The 20,494-nt window shown below is 34.3% G+C and overlaps 2 protein-coding genes across 2 annotated transcripts; both read right to left on the bottom strand.

Annotated features, from left to right (window-relative positions):
• Window positions 1-1,632: 1,632 nt before the first annotated feature.
• On the bottom strand, window positions 1,633-9,060 carry LOC122595771 (aspartic proteinase-like). The gene is made up of 14 exons (XM_043768208.1): window positions 8,972-9,060; window positions 7,981-8,373; window positions 7,821-7,881; window positions 7,261-7,355; window positions 7,055-7,167; window positions 3,621-3,786; window positions 3,477-3,516; window positions 3,334-3,398; window positions 3,041-3,154; window positions 2,881-2,960; window positions 2,594-2,729; window positions 2,390-2,509; window positions 2,202-2,290; window positions 1,633-1,827 (listed from the first exon to the last, which is right to left on the bottom strand). The coding sequence occupies exons 2-14, from the start codon at window positions 8,365-8,367 to the stop codon at window positions 1,743-1,745; spliced, it is 1,551 nt and encodes a 516-aa protein (XP_043624143.1). The 5' UTR covers window positions 8,368-8,373; window positions 8,972-9,060; the 3' UTR covers window positions 1,633-1,742.
• A 5,505-nt stretch (window positions 9,061-14,565) lies between these two features.
• LOC122595517 (aspartic proteinase oryzasin-1-like) lies at window positions 14,566-19,769 on the bottom strand. The gene is made up of 13 exons (XM_043767885.1): window positions 19,389-19,769; window positions 19,241-19,301; window positions 18,246-18,340; window positions 18,024-18,139; window positions 17,626-17,794; window positions 17,494-17,533; window positions 17,343-17,407; window positions 17,038-17,151; window positions 16,890-16,954; window positions 15,279-15,423; window positions 15,078-15,197; window positions 14,895-14,983; window positions 14,566-14,783 (listed from the first exon to the last, which is right to left on the bottom strand). The coding sequence occupies exons 1-13, from the start codon at window positions 19,761-19,763 to the stop codon at window positions 14,699-14,701; spliced, it is 1,539 nt and encodes a 512-aa protein (XP_043623820.1). The 5' UTR covers window positions 19,764-19,769; the 3' UTR covers window positions 14,566-14,698.
• Window positions 19,770-20,494: the final 725 nt, after the last annotated feature.

Below are 20,494 nucleotides of genomic sequence, written 5' to 3'. Positions count from 1 at the left end.
TATTATTAAACTTAAAATATATCAAATTTATCAAAATATCTAAATTTAATAAAATTAAGTGTTAAATTTCTTTAAACTATAAATAACATTTGTAATTGACAATTATAACCTTTTTTAGAATCCCTAACTACACAAAAATTTTATTTGGTCTGTCTTTTTCCCCCTCCATAAGATCAAATAGTTTGGTCATATTTGTGATTAACCCTACTACTATCAAATTGAACCACTGTTCGTTTTCTCGTTATCTAAAAATCAATTTAATCAGATAATATTTATTACTCATCTTCTTATATTGTTTTTCAAGATGGCAAATTGGCAATCGATCATTCTTATTAATTTTTCATATGTCCGTCATTCTTTTTATTTTGGTCAATGAGATATTTTGGTAAAGAAGCACCTATATCTTTGGCTAATATTTCTTAGTTTTTTTGATGTTAGAATAGGTTGAGAATGGAAGCATGATATTTTTTTACAGTACATGTATGTTATTGTTTTCATTCTTGAATTGAGCTTTTTGAAGGCAAAAATGTATTTACAAGATCAACGATAGTAATTTGTTTTGTATTGGAGAAAGTTACGTTGTTATTAGGTATAGCCGTATAGCAATAAAGATGGGCGATAGTGTAGATATGGATCATGGATGAGTTGTCCATGTTAAGATGGGAGAATATGACCGTGTCACCGATAATTGAGTTTTTTTTTTTTTTATATATATATATATATCATTTGACACTGTATTTATCATCGTCATTTCCATGAAAGTAACTTCCTAAGTATAAACTGAAACTAAAATATGGTAGCAAGGACTAAAGATGGCAGCTCTGCGTATTTTGTTGTGCAACAATGAGTTTTTTTCCAATTGTTTTAAGTAGATGGAGTATTGATGGTATTTAGTGGGTGTTACAAAAAGAGGGTATAATTGTCAATTACAAATGTTATTTATATTTTTAAATGACTTTAACATTTTTTTAAATTTAATTTAATCATTTGGGTAAATTTGATATATTTAAACTTTTTAAGTTTAATAATGACATTTTTGATATTTAAAAATTTAATTAGACATATATGATATATTAAAGCTTATTAATGTCATATATGAGAATAGCTTAATAAGTAAAGTATTATTTTTATATTGATAGATGCTTTCCTTATTTCTTCACAAAGTTTCTCACTTCTCACACAACAACACAAGTTCCAATTTCATATCTTTCTCATAACAAAGTTGTTTAGAAAAAAATGAGTTGCCGAACATGAAGAAAAAGATGGAAAATAAAGCTAAAAGATTAAATATATACAAGTTTGTCACAAATGACATGCCAAACCAATAATCGGTTCAAACCGGTTAGTTCTAGCCATAGCCCAAACCGGTCAAACCCGACCCAAACCACATGAACACATCTTCGTCCGGGCTTCGGGTTTCCATTTAGGTTTCAGGTTATGTTGAGTCTGGTTTTATATCCTTAAAGGAGAACATCATCATAGTAATCATGATCATAGTATACATACAGATATTTATTATCCTTAAACTATTTAGGTATCGGGAACTTTTATCTTGCAATAAATAAAATTCGGAATTTTAGTTATTAAATCCGGCCAAGGTTTCTTTTTGTTTCCCACATGGGTCACATATCCTTTTTGAACAACTCCACATAATATGTATATATTGTTGTTTTTGCAAGATACAAGAAAAATAAGGTAAGTTCACTAAAACTATTTCATTTAGGTATAACATAAACTTTTAATTATGCCGCTTCTGCAAATCCAACCCTCATATTGCCATAATCAAATACAGTGTGGTACCGGCGCATAAATACATCCCCCAGTATCCTACATCAAATTAGTACAGAAAAGTCTATCAACTTGCAAATTGGGTATTAAAAATAGGAAGTGTGAATATTTAAAAGCTGAACTAGAATTCTCTAGTTTGAAAAAAAAACTTGCATATGTTGACAACCCATTGGTAAGGTCTTGGTATCTTGGGTTTTCCCACCCGGGTCCGAGCTTCACTCTCCACATTTGTTGGTTTGGGTGAAAGGGGTATGAGGTATGTTAAAAAGTCTTGTGCTTTTATTTTAGACATTTGTATAGTAAAAGCAGCGTTAAAAAGGGATGAGGAGTCAAGTTAGAAGAATCATGGCCCTTGGATTAAAATCAAAGGCCAAGATTCAATGATGACCTATCAAGTTGTTTTGTACACGTACCAAAGTGGTCCATTGGGAGGAGGGACGTCGAAAGCAGTGAAACCACTAAGGCACTGCATATCAGCACCCTTGCCAATCTTGATTATGTACTACAAAAACAAAGATGAATTATTACAAGGGTATATAAGATGTTTATATCGACTTCAGACGATGAAAGGAAGCAGATCCATATAAGTAGAACAAATTACATCATCAGGCGAAAGTTCAAATAATTTGCCGCCAATGATAAATGAAATAGTAGGTAGGGAAGGAATCCTTGCACAGTCAACCGTCGGTTCTGCTACTGGACTCGGAATCAAGCTACATGCCTGCCGGACATTTTGTACGTATTAGTCACATGAAAATCCATATAAACATTATTTGTGAAATGAAACGCGAATAAGGAAACTCACGGTGCCTATAAGACCTATAGCCACTTGTCGTGACGCATTATTTGCAAGTGCAGTATGCATTATACCAACTATCAACTCACAAATAGTGCACCTTATTGGAGCCGATACATCTAAAACACTGTTGATGTTCATGCTACTATACACATGAAGATAAAATTATTGTTTGCATGAACTGAGTATTTCTGCAACTTATATAAACAAAAAACTTAAACCTAAAAGATTGTTTAAACTGAGAAACTAAAACGTCATAGTAAAATAAGTCAAGCAAGTAAAACAGACGTAATTACCCATAGAAATCTGGCGTATCATCATGTCCTTTACCAGGAGGACATATTGCAACAACGGGGCAAATTATCTTTGGATCAACCTGATATGAAAGATGAAGACAAATGATAAGAAAAAGAAGCATCTAGGCATAATCCAGCAAGAGAATGGAAGGTTGTTTACCGCCGCAGAAAGCAAACCAAATATAACATTTGCAAATACACCGATTGCCTGCTTGCATACTTTACCAACGATTGAATTCGCCCCAATGGCAAAATTTATCGCACTGATCACACTCTGAAAGGCAACCAGTACATAATAAGAAGAGCATGATTACGAATCGAAGAAATCAAGGGACAATATATATAAGATCAGACCCAAGTTACACCAATATAATTAAGAAACAAATGGGAATACAAAGCACTTCTCAAAAAGAAGTACTACTCGTATGTATCCAAGTTTAGAATGGTACTTACCGTTGGACCTCTTATCAGTGAAGTCCCAGAATCTACAATTGCTGAACATCCATTCTCACAATACCCTAAAAGAATACACAAAACATCATTCAAGGTCCCAAATGCAACCTGCAGGTTATGAATACATTTTATCATGGTCATACCAGTTGGCCCCCCACCAATAAGTACATCTCCCATATCAATCTAGCAAACCAGAAAGAAAATTTTTATTCAGAATGCATACATATATAGGTGAATTAAGTATACCTTTTCTTTATTAATCAGATTTGAAAGAACAGATAAATAACCTGCCAATAACCCTTTTTTGTGACTGGAACGTAGGTATGCCTACCCTTATAGTGCTTTGGGTCAACGCCACCAAACACGATTTCACCCCCTTCTTCTTCTGATTTTCGATTAAGCCAAAATGAAAACATGGGGTCTTTAACTAGATGTTGATTGATCATGTTGTCCCTATTTAACATATATTTGAAGATAACAATAATAATAATAATATAAATAAAAACTATGTCGAGAAAATCGCTTGACCAATTAACGAAGGATAGATGAAAAGAAAAATCCAACATATGGTAAAAATCTATATAGTAATTAGTTAGTGATTGATAGTTAAACAACTAGAGAAGTATATATTATAGAATTGATTTTTTATGTTGGTGTATTTCCGGATGAAAAACATCATTATAAAAGTTTGTCTTGAGTCTATTCAATATGTACTTGTAATGAACGTTAAGTTTTCGCATGTAATAAGTTGAATTCATGTCAGTCAAACTCGTGTTGACCCGGTCAAACTTGTGTTGACTTGGTCGAGCTCGACCTACACGAGGTCGATTGATCAGACGTCGGCCCGGTCCGGTCCATGTTTAAGCCTATATATATAGATGTAAGGTTTAGGTTTCGGTAGAGAAAAAGAGAGAGAGTTTTTGGTTGCAACTTGTGGAATCTTCCAGTCGTTTTCGTGTTTTTCATATTCCGAACTTGGTGTGTTACTTGTAATTGCATTTACCGAAATAATATACAGTTCCAGTTTATTCATATTCGTGTTCATGTTGTTGATTGCTTTTGTATAAGAATTTCCGCACTTATACATTAGTTACTTAATCTCGTTGATCCGGTGGCAAAGAGACTTTCAATTGGTATCAAAGCCACTAGAGGTAATCTTTTGGTTCAGGGTTAAGGTTTCAACAACGATTAAGGTGTTTACACTCGACTCTCCAAGGTTTTCATTTCGGTCAAGACTCTCACGTTCCACTCGAGCTCGACCTAGTCAACCTCGACCTATCAAGCTCGACCTCGACCTATTCAAGCTCGACCTCGTGTAGGTCGAGCTCGACCAAGAACTATTCAAGCTCGACCAAGACCTATTCATGCTCGACCTAGTCAAACTCGACCTTTCCTAGCTCGACCAAGTCAAGCTCGACCTAGGTTTGATATCTGTTAATCGAGTTTTGGTTTAGAGTTTGCAATCTTGGGAAGTTTATGTTTAGGTTCTGAACTTGTCTGAATATTGAACTTGTAAACTTTTGTGAGTTTAGGTTTGATATCTGTTAATCTAGTTTTGGACTTGTAAACTTGATCAACTTTGGATTCTAATTTATTACTTTTTGAATTGTCAAGAACTTGTAATTTTGATTTAGTCTTGGTCTAAGCTTGTTGGAATATTGAACTTGTAAACTCTTTGAGTTTTGGTTTGATTTATGTAATAAAGCATTAGACTTGAAAACTTGGTCAACTTTAGGTTCTAAATTTAGACAACTCGAATCAATGACGACTAAAGGTCTATCCTTTATAGAAGATTCCGAGAAATCTTAGAGGGAATTTAAGACCAGATAAAAAGGTTGTTTTGACAAGGAACTACTGGGTTATCTCTTGATTGTATACATGAACAACTGTGTCATGATGTTGTTTTGGCAATGAGCTATTGAGTTATCTTTTGATTGTACATGTGAACAATTGTGTCATGATATTGATATAGCAATGAGCAACTGTGTTATCTCTGGATTGCATATGTGAACAACCGTTGGATGAAGATGAGAATGGGAGATGTGTTGTAACCAAAAATAAACATATAGGCTGTTTTAAGAATTTTGTAGAGAAAAAGGGGGGGGGGGGGGGATAAAAATTCAAAGCTTCCATGTTTTGCAAAATTCTTTAGTGTTCGTAGCAACGAAGATCGTGGTGTTTCGACGGGGTTTAGTCATGGTATCTTTTTGGTTTTGAATTTGTGTAACATGTGTCCGACCTAGTTTTTGGATCAAAGGCGCCTGATTAAAGATTAGGTGATTCAGATGAATCAGATGAAAATTGAAGACCGGGATTGAAACTCCGAGTAAACTGTTGATGATCTTTGCTTAACATGCGTTTGAGATTTTGTCAAAAAGCTTTTGTGATAAAGTTAATCATTTGTAGCCGAGTAATTGAAAATCAAACCTTTATTTAGTGCCAATGATGTAGAGATGATTAATCCGGTGACTAGCGAAGAGGTTGCAGATTAAGTGGTTCTCTATGTATTTTGGAGATGCTTACCTTGAGGGAGAGATTTAATATTAAAGACTTCAGGTGATTGGTGGATTCATGAAGATACAAGACAAAGTCAGACACTAGTGGTTGAAGACATGGATCTTGTGAGTGCTGCATATCTGAAATTCAAGTTATAGAATTTCTTATCGTTGTGAGAGCTGATTAAATTCGATGCTGATTGTTGGAGATTCAACTTCTTTATCATATATCGGTTAAGCTTGAAGATCAAAATAGATTAAGCGACGCTATTTTGCATAATGTCTAGAGTGATGATATCTGAATTGCATGAGGAGGCAATGATGTCTGTATTACTTTGAAGTGACGATGTTTGGCGTGATAATATTGCTTGGAGCTTAATTTGGATGTTACTGTTCAAGGGGAGAATTACAATCTGAGTAATGGATTTGTTAATTGTCATAAGGATACAGAGATTTTGAGGTTTGAAGATCAGTGTGCAGCGCATAAAGATCAAGTCTTACCGAAAGAAGACATAATATTATTAGTTAACAAAAATTTGTTGATTGCAGATTTTTTTAACTAATGATTGTCATAAGTGATAGCAATAGTCAAGGAGTGCTTGATTGGGCACTTCTGTTACTATTTCCATGCATTACAAGTGAAGACTTTGAAGATCGATGAAAATTTCTAAATGCTGATGTCAAAGGGAGTCTGTTGGTGCATTTCCGGGTGACAACATCATTATAGAAATTTGTCTTGAGTCTATTCAATATGTACTTGTAATGAACGTTAAGTTTTCGCATGTAATAAGTTGAACTCATGTCAGTCAAACTCGTGTTGACCTGGCCAAACTTGTGTTGACTTGGTCGAGCTCGACCTACACGAGGTTGACTCATCAGACGTCGGCCCGGTCTGGTCTATGTTTAAGCCTATTTATATAGATGTAAGGTTTAGGTTTCGGTAGAGAGAGAGAGAGAGAGAGAGTTTTTGGTTGCAACTTGTGGAATTTTCCATTCGTTTTCGTGTTTTTCATATTCCGAACTTGGTGTGTTACTTGTAATTGCATTTACCGAAGTAATATACAGTTCCAGTTTATTCACATTCGTATTTGTGTTGTTGATTGCTTTTGTATAAGAATCTCCGCACTTATACATTAGTTACTTAATCTTGTTGATCCGGTGGCAAAGAGACTTTTAGTCTATAGTTCAACGAATTTAGTACATAGAAATCTACATCACAAACATACCATACTGGGATAGCATTGCCAACAGAGGCTTCCTTGAATCCAAGCCCAAGGATACCATCAAACTTTCCGGCTAAAAATGTAAAACCAGGCTCTTTTGTTGCTTCGATGAATTCCTTATTAGATATTGAACATTGTCAATACAACCTTTGAAATATAATCGACTCAGACTGAAATATTGGCATGTGGAAAAAGGTTGTACAATTCACCTGACCCTCAACGGCTAGATCACCAACTCTGATGTTGTCTTTACTAATGTATCCGGAAATTGACCCGTCACCAGAATGGATATCAGCAGGCCTCCCTTCAAGATATGTGGCAATCAATAATTACAGAAATTTAGTTAGGACTAATGTACTACTAATAGAAGCGCAGGTTCAGGCACAAACCCAGGATGGTGCCCGATGTTTCACGTAAATCACATGATATTTTTGGCATAATGTAACTTTTTTCATGATATATAATTTGTTTTAAAAATGCTATAGGTTCAAAAGAAAAATGAACAAGGTCTATATGATTTTAGAACCAAGTAGTATTTGATCCTGGGTTGTCAATGAGCAGATTGTACGTATGACTCCTTAGGGAATGTCACAATTCACAAAGGTATGGTTACGAAACTATTTCGAAAAGTTACATGTGTTAGTCTTTATTTCACTTTACGGTACTTTGCTCGATTGTGTTTTATATAACTTATCATAGTTAAAGATTCAATGAATGTATCTGATATATAGTATAAAGAATTTTTAGGCCCCAAGAATAACTCACTAACCATCTGCTTTGTAGGTGTTTGACAAAGTTGATTGGTATTTTGAGTGAAAATAGCATGATACCTGAAAGATTAGCATAACATATGGTAGCATATTTAACTTTTGTGCATATCATGTAATGCTTAATATATCACAAATATATAGAGATCAAAACAAACTTACGGATAATAAGCAATCCGACGATGGTATCCACAAGTTTGAACTAGCGGTATCAAAGATCACTTTAAACAACTGAGGTGGGGTGCCAATACCAATCTCACCAATATATTGTGCATCCATATAGTTGTTCAATGCAATCATATCAGACAGTTGGGAATTGCCAAGCTTATTTACATTACTCTGATTATACGAGTACTTCTTAATTGACTCCATCAAAATATCGAGTTCACTTAAACCAAGGTCCGAAATAACACGATTGGTGTCATCAAATTTCACTTTTTTCACTCCAATTCTAATAAGACCATCATTGGTTGATGTCGAAAGGACTAGAGTACATATAAAAGTTGATAAGAATAGGAAAATTGCCAAGGCTTCCAGTTGACTTCCCATGTTGACCTGTAAGTCAAAGAAGCTTTCAACTATAATGACTTTAATTAAATTGACTTGGTGGCCTTTCACCTTTGCATCAGAATTGCTAAAGTTGAATATAGTGATGTTGTTCTCAAAAAAAAAAAAAAAAAAAAAAAAAAAAGAGAAAAAATAAACAAACATTGAGATTCTATTGCAACTATATTAAGGAATATATACTTAAACTTCTATATGTTTGTCTCTACCCTAAACATAAGAAATGTGCTTCACATAAACTCTAATAGTTTAATAGTTAAAAAAAAAAAAATTAATATATATATATATATACTTTAATAGTTGTTTACCTCCAAATACATCAGATTTATATTTTTTGAGTGGAGAGTATTATATGCAGTTGTCATTTCTACATTTCGATTCCATACTCAACCTTAGGCTAACATTGCTAACTTATACTGATGGTACTCGGGGAGCCAAAGCGGCCAAGGTGGGGAGTACTCGGAGTACTCACTCCGTCGACTCGGCGCCCTAAGGAGTAGCGAGTACTCGGCTCAAATCGGAGAGTTTTGCAACAGTGCATATCATGAAAGTATATCTACCAAAGAAGCAACACATACTAAATGCTTACAATATTACCGCGCAACTTCTTGTTCTTTTAGGGAGGCTGACTCACAGTGAATGCAATGTAGCTTCAAAACTTTTAATGTTTTAAGGTTAAATTATTAAAGCTAAATAACTAGCCAGAAAGAATGAATGGTTATTGTACAATACGAAAGAAATTTGAACTTAAATTGATTGCATGCAACCTTAAACACATAAGACTTCTAATCATGCATATTAACTAAGATAATTTAGAAAGTAAATTACTTGCCTAAATCACAACATAAATGGCCACATACTATGAAACATAAAAACCGCAAGGAATTATGGTGCATACTTTTGAGATGAAAAACACCTGAATGAATATGGATCTCACGTAACTTGTCATTTTAATCTTATGAGTTATGAATTAATGTTTACGTGACTCTTTTTAACAAGTTTTTGGTGATTTGTTTTATGCACGAGTTGATTAGATGGCATTATAGTATGTAAACCATGACTTTGCTTGATTAATTTGAATATTAGTATAATGCCATCTAATCAAACCATTCATCAAAAAAATCACCAAAAACTTGTTAGAAAAAAATCTTTTATATCAAAAGTACATCCTTAATTTTTATGGTAATTATACAACTATCTTATGTGGTCAGGGGCGGACCTACATTGATCTAAGGGGTAGCCCGGGTTACGGGTACGCTAATTTCATGTAGTCAAATTTTTTTGAAAAATGATATATTTTTTATTGGTGCTACGGGTCGATCAAATAAATATGGGATACCGGTCTTGTAACCAACTCTAAACTTTTGGAACATTGTTTTATCAATAAAACTTATAAAGAGTATCTGTATAACTAAATGATAAAAAAAAACTACTAAAAATGCCAAAAATTCTTAACATACATTAAAAATAGCCAAAAATCTGTTAAAAATGCTAAAAATTGTAACAATTTAGTTGTTATTGTTACTTTATGCCTATACAAGTTTAGTGAAAAAAAAATTATGATACGGGTCATTTCCGGTTCTGGGTCCGCCACTGTATGTGGCATCTCGCTTTATTTAGCAAGACCCTATAATGTATTCGATATTAAATTCCCCTGATCAGTGTATTCCATAAAATAAACTTGCTAATGAATTCCAACTGGATGAGCTTTTGAATATGCTGATAACAAATCTTTTTTTTGAACAGATGTTGATAACAAATCAACTTCGTCAATTGATTCTACCGAATCTTTATTAGTTTTTAGTTGATTTTAATTAATTTTCGAATCCCCCTATGCCCTATTTACTTAATTTTAGTCAGATAATTTTGATATACTCATATTAAGTTGATTAAATTACCGGAATTATAAGTGCTCAAAGGCGAACATGGAAACCGAAAACGTCTCTTTTAATATCATGACTGGCTCAATACCGGTCTTATAAACTCTTTCAATCAACTCGTTTGGCCATAATTAGAGGGTTGCCTGAACTTGAAGCTCCAAACATGAATGCCTTCTGTTCAGCATAAAATAGTTGTTCAATGTTTGCACTCGATTCTTATTCCTTGTAGGCCAGATGTCGTTTTCTGAAAGCATAAGGCTGTCTATAACTCACCTCACCCCATCAAAGACGAAATTGGGTTCCATAATGTGTGGGAGACAGTATTGGGTGTGATGTGTCGTATTTTATACTCATTTCCCACAATGTATTTAGTTGATTTTGCATGTTTTATGAGTCGTTTTAATATACAATTGGTGCGTTTATTGTATTTGTTAGTGTTTCAGAGAAAATAACAGGTACTTGAGCATAATTTTAGAGAAAACGATATTTTTGAGGTGAAATAAGTGCTAACGGATAGTTTCCAAGGCATTTGGATGAAGAATGCAGCTGGTCAACAAAAGTCAAAGCTGGCAAACAAGGCATTGCGCCGCAACAAAATTCCAGAGAGTTAAGTTGCGCCGCAACATAGCTAGCTGCGCCGCAATGTGTTCGGTTCTCATCCAGGCCAAGTCAACGAAAGTCAAAGTCAACACACAAGTCAAACCTTATTGCGCCGCAACTGGGTCCGATTCTGCACAAAATTAGGAAAGTATATATAGCTTGCAAAAACATTCTTGAGCCCTAACTTTCACTTAGCAGCCGTTTTGGAGAGATTTTTGGAGGGGTTTCATCCGGAGAACCATCTTTGAAGATCAAGATCACGACTGGATTATTTTCATTATTCCGTATTCGATTTTAGTCATTTTTGGAACGATTTCTACATTCGGTACAATATCTCTTTATATATATTATTGTTTGTTTTTAACTTTTCAATATGAGAGGTTAAATCTCTTAACACCTACTTGGGTAGTGAACATGTCATAGGGTCGATTTGATGTTACTTGCAATTGCTGAACAAGACTTTTATGTTTAATCGAATAACCACATTTATTTGAGTTTAAATATTGTTTTATCTTTTATATTTGTTGATTGATAATTGTAATTAGACGTTCGGAAGAAATATATGTCATTGTCAATTGATTTATGAAACGGTTAATCGGTCTTTAATTAATCTAAAGTCGTTGGAGTTCGGAAGAAACTAGCGATAAAGATTTTTAACAATTAAATTCATTTTGAGTGTGTAAACGTATATGATAGAGGAATCTAATTAGGCGAATAAACAGTTCGGAAGAAAGCTTTTAAAGATTAAATCATAAAATCAACTTAGGTTCTTAATGCCTAATTGTTTTGAATAGAAATTATTCGCGAAAGCGATAACTATATTTCGAGCAATTAAAGTTTCAAGTATAACGAAAGTTCATCTTGATTACCTGTTAAGTCGTTCAAAATATGCAAGTAATGTTTACACCTGATGATTGACATGTAAGCTGATCCAAGTAGGTGTCCTTTTAATTATTACTGTCATTAAATCATTTTTGTATCGTTTGAGGACGATCTCTGCTCCGGTCATACCGGATCATATTTCGATTAATCTTTCGGGATTACTAATAATTTTTCTAACTTTTGCAAAGTGACAATTCGGTCACAAAACCACTTTCATTTGAATTACTTTATTTTTAACAATTGCTTAAATAAGTCCTTGTGTTCGACCTCGGATTTGCCAAATCAACTATATTGCATACAATCGGATACACTGTCCGCAAATGTGTAGTAGACAATAGCTAGGTAATGCATGTTATAAATTTAAGATTAGAAATTACACATCAGGGTGTTACTTTACTAATTTAGTGCTTAATCTCTACCGATATCGATGACCTTCTAAAAGGGAAAAAGAAATGCTCCTTTAAGATTAATATATTCTCCTTAAGGATCTTCTTTGATTGACTGCCAAGTTCAGCCAATCTCAACCTCTATCTCCATATTGTGCTTTGTAGTGGCTCAACCAGGATTGTAGTGCCCTGCAGCACAAATGTTTTAACATTAAACTTGAGTCTGCATGACGACTAAATTGCTATGCTTTTGGGCAATTCTTGAAGGATTTTTGCCCATTTTTAGTGGTTTTCAGAAGTTTTTGGCTCTTTTGGCAATTCCATTTCCATTCACTTGCACAAACATGGACGGATTTACTATGTGGGCAGCGGGGTCAGTTGTCCACTCCGATTTTGGTACAATGTAATTTTTAAAAATTTAATTGTATATCTGTAATTTTTTTGTAAAAATAAGAAAAATTTAATAGGAAAAACATACAAATTTGCTAGCCAGAAAGAATGAATGGTTCTTATCAATCTGGTAACTCTCAATGTAGTTCCGCCCCTCGTGCTTTGCCTAGTTTGCTTTCTCTTTTCGGAGTCTGCCAAGCACTAGTTTATCTACTGCAACACTGCCATGAAGGACTGGTCCTCTGTATTTGATTGGTGGAAACTCACTCAGGAACTACTAACTTCCTTGTTGGGGCTGATAATGTTGGACTCACTGACACCAACAAAAAGCAGTTAGATGTAATCCAAACTACATTTTGGGGCCCTCTTGAAGAACAGGACCAAGATGCTTTCAAGCCTTGGTTATTAAACCCGACTTACTAATTTCTGATAAAATAGGGCTCTGCTACAATTGGATTGTTGTTAGAAGAAAATCGTGTAAATGTAACTGTCTCAAGTGGAAATTGATCCCTAACATTGTTAACTTGTATATGGTAATGTTTTTCTATAGAATTTTAGTAGATCACATTTCAAATATAAGTTACCAAGTTGTTGTAAAAAGAAAAAGAACTAAATGTATTTTTTGTCTCTGTGGTATCACACCATTTGCAAGTTTCATACAAATGTGTGCAAAGTGGTGTTCATGGTCCTCGTAGTATCGCACAAGTTGCATCCTTAATCCAAAACTAATTTGCCGTTTAGTTTTCACCGTTAAGTGTATCATGTGGGAGGCACATGAGGGGCAAAATTGTCATCTACACAAAACGAACCACTTTTGGCCTTTTGCAACTAAGTTTTTGTTTTAATATATAAAAATTATAAGTAAAAAAAATATAACTGCATAAATCTTTGATAACCAAAGATAGAATTTTGATTTCATACTTCAAAAATCAACACCACAACTAACTTTGTTGAACTCAAAAACAAACAAACAAAAAATGTTAATTTTGTCAATCTTTCCTAAATCCTAATCTCTTCACATCTCTCCTATCACCATTATCATTAAAAGTTTAAAACTACCACAACCCACCCCCATTAAAACCTCAATCTCCTAATCCCACCTCCCTAATAAACAAAGCCCACTAAACCAAGCTTGAACACCAGATCTTAAATTCCATACCCTGAAAACAAAAACCATGAATTTCGGTCGACGGAGATTCGCCAGATCTGCCAGAGATGATTTTGCAGTTGAGTAACACCCTTCTAATATCGCCATAAGTCGCCACTGAATATTTGGAAAATATAAAGGGTAGTTGTAGAACAAAAGACGAAAAAAGTTGAGAAGCTCAAATCTCAAAAAAAAAAAAAAAAAAACCAGGGTATGAGACTCTATCTGTAGACAACAATCTTAAAAGTAGTGGTGATCAACTGATAACGACTTCGGTGGTTTCTTTCATATGCACTATGGAGCGTGCCAACAACAATAATGGGGGTAATAAATATTTAATTGATTTGTATGCGGAAACATGTGTAAACAAGTATTTAATTGTATGAGTTATAGTTTGTTGGAAATTATACATTTAGGAGATACAGTATCATATTAAAAGGGTTGTTTTTAGTAAAATTCCTTTTTATTTTATATGCCTTCTATTACATATTAGATTTTCTCATATATATATGAGTGTAATCAGTAATGAGCAATGTATATACGAATTTAGATTTCAAAAAATTTTGTTTGAATTAGGATAAACCTGCGATTGGAATAGAGATTTGAGGAAGAAAAACATAAACAAAAACAAACAAAAAAAAAGAATAAATAAAGATTTAGTCACTTGCAAAAGTGGTCCATTCTTGTGTAAATGACATGCTTACCCTTCACGTGCCTCTCACATGTTATACTTAACGGTGAAAAATAACGGTCAGTTAGTTTTGGATCAAGGATGCAACTTGTGTAATACCACAAGGATCACGAACACCACTTTGCACACATTTGTATGAAACTTGCAAATGGTGTGATACCACAGGGACCAAAAGTGCATTTCGTTCAAAGAAAAATGAATACCAAAGCTAGCATTGAGCACACAAAGCCAAGTACAGTACTTGTTACTAGTAATAAGTGTTAGAAATAGGTTTACAAGATACACAAGCAATGATAACAGTTCACCAAAAGCAGTAACACCTATGTTTGAGACGTCCCATTTATGCCGCTTCTGCAAATCCAACTCTAAGGAAGTCATAATCAAATATAGTGTGGTAACGACGCATAAAGGCATCACCGAGTATCCTGCATCACATGAACAAATAAGAGTAGGTCAAAGTTAAGTTTCAAGACTACATGGTTTCAAAACTTCTAATCGGATGTAAAAACTGTTTTGGTGCTAATGAAATTAGTCACCAGAGTGGGCCACCCGGAGGTGGAATATCCAAAGCACGGAAACCAGTAACGCATTGTGCAACAGAACCCTTGCCAACCTTAAATATGTACTGTCAAACCAAAAAACTAAAAGTTAAATATAGATCATCAAAGATCGTGTTTTCAGGGAATTGTGTAAGATAGCAGATATAGGTAGAATGATACATCATGAGGCGAAAGTTCAAACTCTTTGCCGCCAATTTTAAACGAAACAATTGGCATAGTAGAAAGTTTTGCACAGTCAACTGTAGATTCTGACACTGGGCTTGGCAGCAATGTGCATAGCTGCAACATGAGACTCGTCCTATAAATATAAACAACATAGTAATTTTTTAAAATCTACCAAAAACCAGGAAGGGAACTCACCTCGCGCCCCAAACTGAAGAGACTTTCTCGTGTCTGGTTCTCTGCAAGCTCTTTATGCAACCATCCCAATATTATCTCACATGCTCTGCACTGTACGCTTGCTGATAAACGATTGCTCTTGTCGACAACGCTCCTAATGCCAATACTGTGCATCATACAAGATTGATGCAATTATACATAAACTCTGTCTAAAAAATTAGAGGATCCATACAATATAAACTACTAACTAATAGCTTCATCTACATTTGCAGAGGACATGACTGACTTTCTCATTTCATATCAAATTCGGTACCTAGAGTGTGGGCTAGGAGAATCCTTGCTTTCAAGGATTTAACAAATATTGAAGTTTGTCGATTGTTGTACACGTGGATGTAAAGAAAGAAGGAATTTACAGAATATTGTTTCACTGAAGCACACTTACAAATATGGGAGGGTTCATTCATTGATAAATGATAACAATGCTAAAATCAATGTTCTCGGTTGGTAATAAGTTGACCGCAGTACATTATGATTCAAAGATATGTCTATGACATAATAATTTGAAGTCCACTTACCCTATTCAGTTACACTTAGACCGATCATTAATCACTTAATATATACTTTCAAAAGGAGAATAGTTAATTAGACATTTATCAATTAGTCTAATAATTTATGTACAGTTTGTGTTTGTTTAATTAATTAGTTAAATTTAACTAATAGTTAATCAAACAAAATGTCTATTGTTTATGTAGTTTCAAATAGGGATGATATCCGTGCCAAACAAATTGATATGCTCACCCCATATACGCAATACTGATTGGTACAGTGTATGGGTGATGAGTGCTTCGATATGGCAGGGAAGAGAGAAAAGCAAAAGGCGATGATGACATCTTATATCCATCTCATGACACAAAATACATTCAAAGGGTATCATTTTTCCTACCAACTCACTCAACCTTCTCGCCAACTCTCTTTCTCTCCCTTTTTTATGCCAAAATAAGACGAACCAAACAGCCCCTTTTGGGTTTTTTTTTTTATTCATCCATCAGTTCTTGCTCTTAATCTCTAGATTTAATGGTATTGAACACTCGACATACAAGGATTTGTGGTGTGGTGATTTGGTGAAGAAAAGGTCCAGATTTTGAGGAATTTTGGTTTCGTGAAAGAGGGCAGGAATTTTGCTCAGGGAAGCATACCATTCATGATTTGAACTTTGTGCGTCTCCCCGAAACAACGGTTCTACTTTGACTCTTTGAGCCTACATATCTCTGCGTTGTGAAATCTCTTTAAGGTTATGTTTCTAAGTTTCTTGTATTCTTTTCTCTTGTAGCTATTGTTAGTACAAGTTGATTAATAACACTAGCTCGGTTTGTAAAAGTTTTATGTGGTTATAGTTATCATTTGCTTGCTTCCATTGTATTTGAATACTGAACTCCAACAGACAACTAGTTTGTATGCTTGTACATAGAACAGTTTGCATAATTTTTGGATCACAGATATGATCAATGATTTAATTATTCGGTCAATTATCTACATCAATAATATACTCATCTCCTGTGTAGATTGTAATAATATGAATTAAGACCATGCTTCATTTTCAATTAAAAAATGAGATAACCCGAAAAATCTTACCTAGAACTCCCCCCACCTTCACTACAGATTCCACCTCTGGAGCAAAGGTTCTTCGGGTCTTTAAACTGTTTTAGTGAAAATAATACTAAAGGTAAGAAACAGAACATTCAGTTAACTTGGGATGCAAGAACAGGAGGGAGTCGTTTACCAATTGTGCAACCATATCAAATCCCAGGTTCCCAAAATGGCTAACAAAATTCTTACATTCATCAGTAATAAGCCCAGTTGCTCTGATGGCAAGATTTATTTGGTTGATCACACTCTGAAAGGCAAAAATCACAAATGAAGACTAGCATATTAAGAATATGATAGATAATTGGTAATATGATCACACATTTTTAAAAAACAAAATATAATATAATTTGATCCAGTACGAAATCCGGTAAAATGGAAAATGAAAAGACAACATTTTCCTCGGTACAACAGATTATGAATAAAATATATTGTACAGACCGCTGGGCCGGCTATCAATGAAGTTCCCGAATCTATAATTGCAGAACATCCACCTTCACAAAATCCTTCAAGAAAAAAAAAAAGTAAGAAAACACAATACCTTATGCATGACCCAGCTTATAGATCATTTGAACGTGCATCAGTTTCTTACCATTCGATTCTCCACCAATAAGAACATCGTCCATGTAAAACTAGAAAAGATTCATTGGACAGATTGATTTAGAAAATCTAAACATATATGTCTTATATTGTGGAACAAGTTTTATGGACTAGATGAATTAACCTGCCAATAACCTGTTTTTGTGACTGGAACATACGTATGCATACCCTTGTAGTGATATGGATCAACACCACCAAAGACGATTTCACCCCCTTCACCTTCCTCGGATTTTCCGCTCAGCCAAAATGAGAACACCCGCTCCTTTACAAGATATTGATCAACCATGTTCTCCCTGTAAAACATTTAGAAACATAAGAGATTTCTACCAAGTACCATGCATGACTCCTAAACCAACGAAAAATGTCTACATGAAAAAGAATGAACACATTTCTACTAGTGATACAATTATCACAATGAAAGCAGGGAAAAAAAATCACAATATGTAGCTGTAAGATCAGAATACACAAAAATAAAAAATGTTAAACAGAGGATTGGGACTAATGTCACGAAAATCTACATACCATACTGGGATAGCATCGCCAACAGAGATTTCCTTGAATCCAAGCCCAAGGATACCATCAAACTTCGCCTTTGAAAATATCTCATCATCAGACTCTCTTATTGCCTCTATGAACATCTGATTAGAGCATAGATTTCAAATGCTGTAAAATTTGACGTATTTACCATGTTGAATGCGACTTGAAAAGCATGCAGCAACCTTAAGAGAATGTAATGAAATTCACCTGATCCTCAACAACTATATCAGCAACTCTGACAGTGTCTTCACCAAAGTATCCAGATATAGATCCATCACCGTACTGGATAGTAGCTGGTTTCCCTGTAGGAATCACAAATGATATTCGTAGAAATTCGTAGATAGTGTGTTGGGCTAGAGATGCAGAAAGCTCGGGTTGGCCAGAGCTAAAAAGTTCAGACTATGATTGTTAAAAGAACCCGGCCCTGTGATAGCCAAAAGGCTTAAACAGAATCACCTGATGTGTGTTTGGCAAGTCTAGAAGGGGTTTTTCGGAGCTATTTGGAGCTAGCCTTTCCCAGTTTCTCATTAGTAAAAATAAAAGATAAATTCTGGTTCTTCAAAATAAGCCTTGGTCCATAGCTCTTAGTTTACTCTGACTAATGAAGTTATGTTAATATTTCTTTATAAATGACGAGAGCAGGTACCCGCGCGTTGCGGCGGTGAGATGGTGGGGTGATACCTAGGTCATAGAGTATGATAGGTTATAGGAGTTGATATGTCATAGAGTATGATAGTCAAATGCCTTAGCCGTACGGGCTCCGCCCTCGGATTTAAAATTTTTTCGAAAGTATATCGAATGACATCTATAATGAAATAGCATGAAATTTTAAGAACACCCATACAATTTTTATAATTTATCGATGTACGTTTTTGAGATAAAAGATTTTGAATGAATTGGAGGAATAAATGATTTATGGAGGAGAGAGAAAAAAGATGATTGGTTGAGATTTGAAGAGAGAAAAAGGGTATTATAGTTATTTTAGATAAATATAGAATAGATAGGAGGGACATTTTGGGGAAATACTTAAAATCAATATTGAAAATTTCAAATTCAATGTTAAAAATTTAAGGAAAATCTGCTTTATAATATAGTATAGATATAGATATACTCTCTAATAACCGAAGACAATGGTTAAAAAACATTAATAAGAGTTGATTAAAAATGCAGTAACTTTCGGAACACAGAAATAACTCACTAACCATTTAGTTTGTATGTGCTTGATTGACTTGACTTGTATTTCGAGTGGAAGGAGCAAGATACCTGTAGATGCATCATAATTCGATCACCCACATTAACTATTATATTTTCTTAATATAGATGCTTTAAATCGTAAGATCACAAGCTTACCGAGGAGAAGCAATCTGCTGATGGTACCCACAAGTTGGCACTACCAGTATCAAAGATCACAGTGAACTTCTGAGGTGGGGTGCCAATGCCAATCTCACCAAAATATTGAGCATCCCTATAGTCTGTTAGTGATACGGTGTCAGAGTCTTCATAATCCCCAAGGTTACTCTCTCTCCGGCTATATTTCCTTATAAAGGCGTCCAAATAATCTCCATCATGCATGCTGAGAGCTGATTCAATATGGTTGGTTTCATTTCTTTTTATTTTCTTTAGTTTGATCCTAATAAGGCCGTCTACTGGCGTGAAAAGAGCCAGACTACACAAAAGGATGAACAACAGAAGGAAATGTGCTATGCTGCCCAACTTATTTCCCATGTTAAACTGCAAGTGAAATTGGTCACAAGAAGTTTAATAATAGTTAATCGATGAAAAGGTAATACACACGATGACAATTGAGAAACTGAAACATCATGAATCCAGATTATTGAACATTTGAGAGCAATATCACGTAAATGTGGTGTTAGCCCACTTGATTGAGGCTCTTGCCTCTTAGGATGAAGTGTTGCAAATTCATTTCTCAAGATCATGTCAATGTGATGTTAATTAGCCCACTCAAACATTAATTGTTCACAGATTTTTAGTATTAAAATTGAAGTTCTAAAGGATTTGGATGTGGTTTGTCAATTCTAAACATAACAAATACTCGCAAATTATAGGTAGTTTACTGATTTGTTGTGTTGTTTTGACTTTTGAGTTTTGAGTGAAAATACCTTGCCTTTCACTTTGGTAGTGTAATTCAAGGGGCTGGTAATTAATATAATCGATTCTAATAAGGATAAAGATCCTCTACCTACAAAGTTCTCTAAAAAGAATCTAAGAGTTAAGATATTATTATATTTATCCTACTAATGAAAAGGTTTTGCTAAAATAGTTATGATAGGTGAATAAAATAGTGATAGATTACCATAAAATTCATGATTGAACTTTTAATATGAAATGTATAACTATTTTATACATTTAAATTAAAGTTTTTAAGGCTATACTTAGCATTTTCTCAAATAAATTATTTTTTGCTAAATTATTTTTATCTTTTAATATATATATAT

Source organism: Erigeron canadensis, chromosome 4, assembly GCF_010389155.1.
Source record: "Erigeron canadensis isolate Cc75 chromosome 4, C_canadensis_v1, whole genome shotgun sequence".
Classification (NCBI taxonomy): domain Eukaryota; kingdom Viridiplantae; phylum Streptophyta; class Magnoliopsida; order Asterales; family Asteraceae; genus Erigeron; species Erigeron canadensis.
Note: the sequence above shows the minus strand (reverse complement) of the source record. Positions and strands in the feature narration are given on the sequence as shown.

Bases quoted from the DNA above. Each gene is read 5' to 3' on its own strand.
- LOC122595517 (XM_043767885.1), bottom strand. From the start codon at position 19,763: ATGGGAAATAAGTTGGGCAGCATAGCACATTTCCTTCTGTTGTTCATC. The intron at 17,408-17,493 runs GTAAGAAACTGA...TTTTTCTTGAAG, and splicing joins TATTGGTGGAGAATCGAATG to GATTTTGTGAAGGTGGATGT. The intron at 14,784-14,894 runs GTGACTAATTTC...CATGTGATGCAG, and splicing joins CCTCCGGGTGGCCCACTCTG to GATACTCGGTGATGCCTTTA.
- LOC122595771 (XM_043768208.1), bottom strand. From the start codon at position 8,367: ATGGGAAGTCAACTGGAAGCCTTGGCAATTTTCCTATTCTTATCAACT. The intron at 7,168-7,260 runs GTGAATTGTACA...ATATCTAATAAG, and splicing joins ATCTAGCCGTTGAGGGTCAG to GAATTCATCGAAGCAACAAA. The intron at 1,828-2,201 runs GTACGTGTACAA...AATTTGATGTAG, and splicing joins CCTCCCAATGGACCACTTTG to GATACTGGGGGATGTATTTA.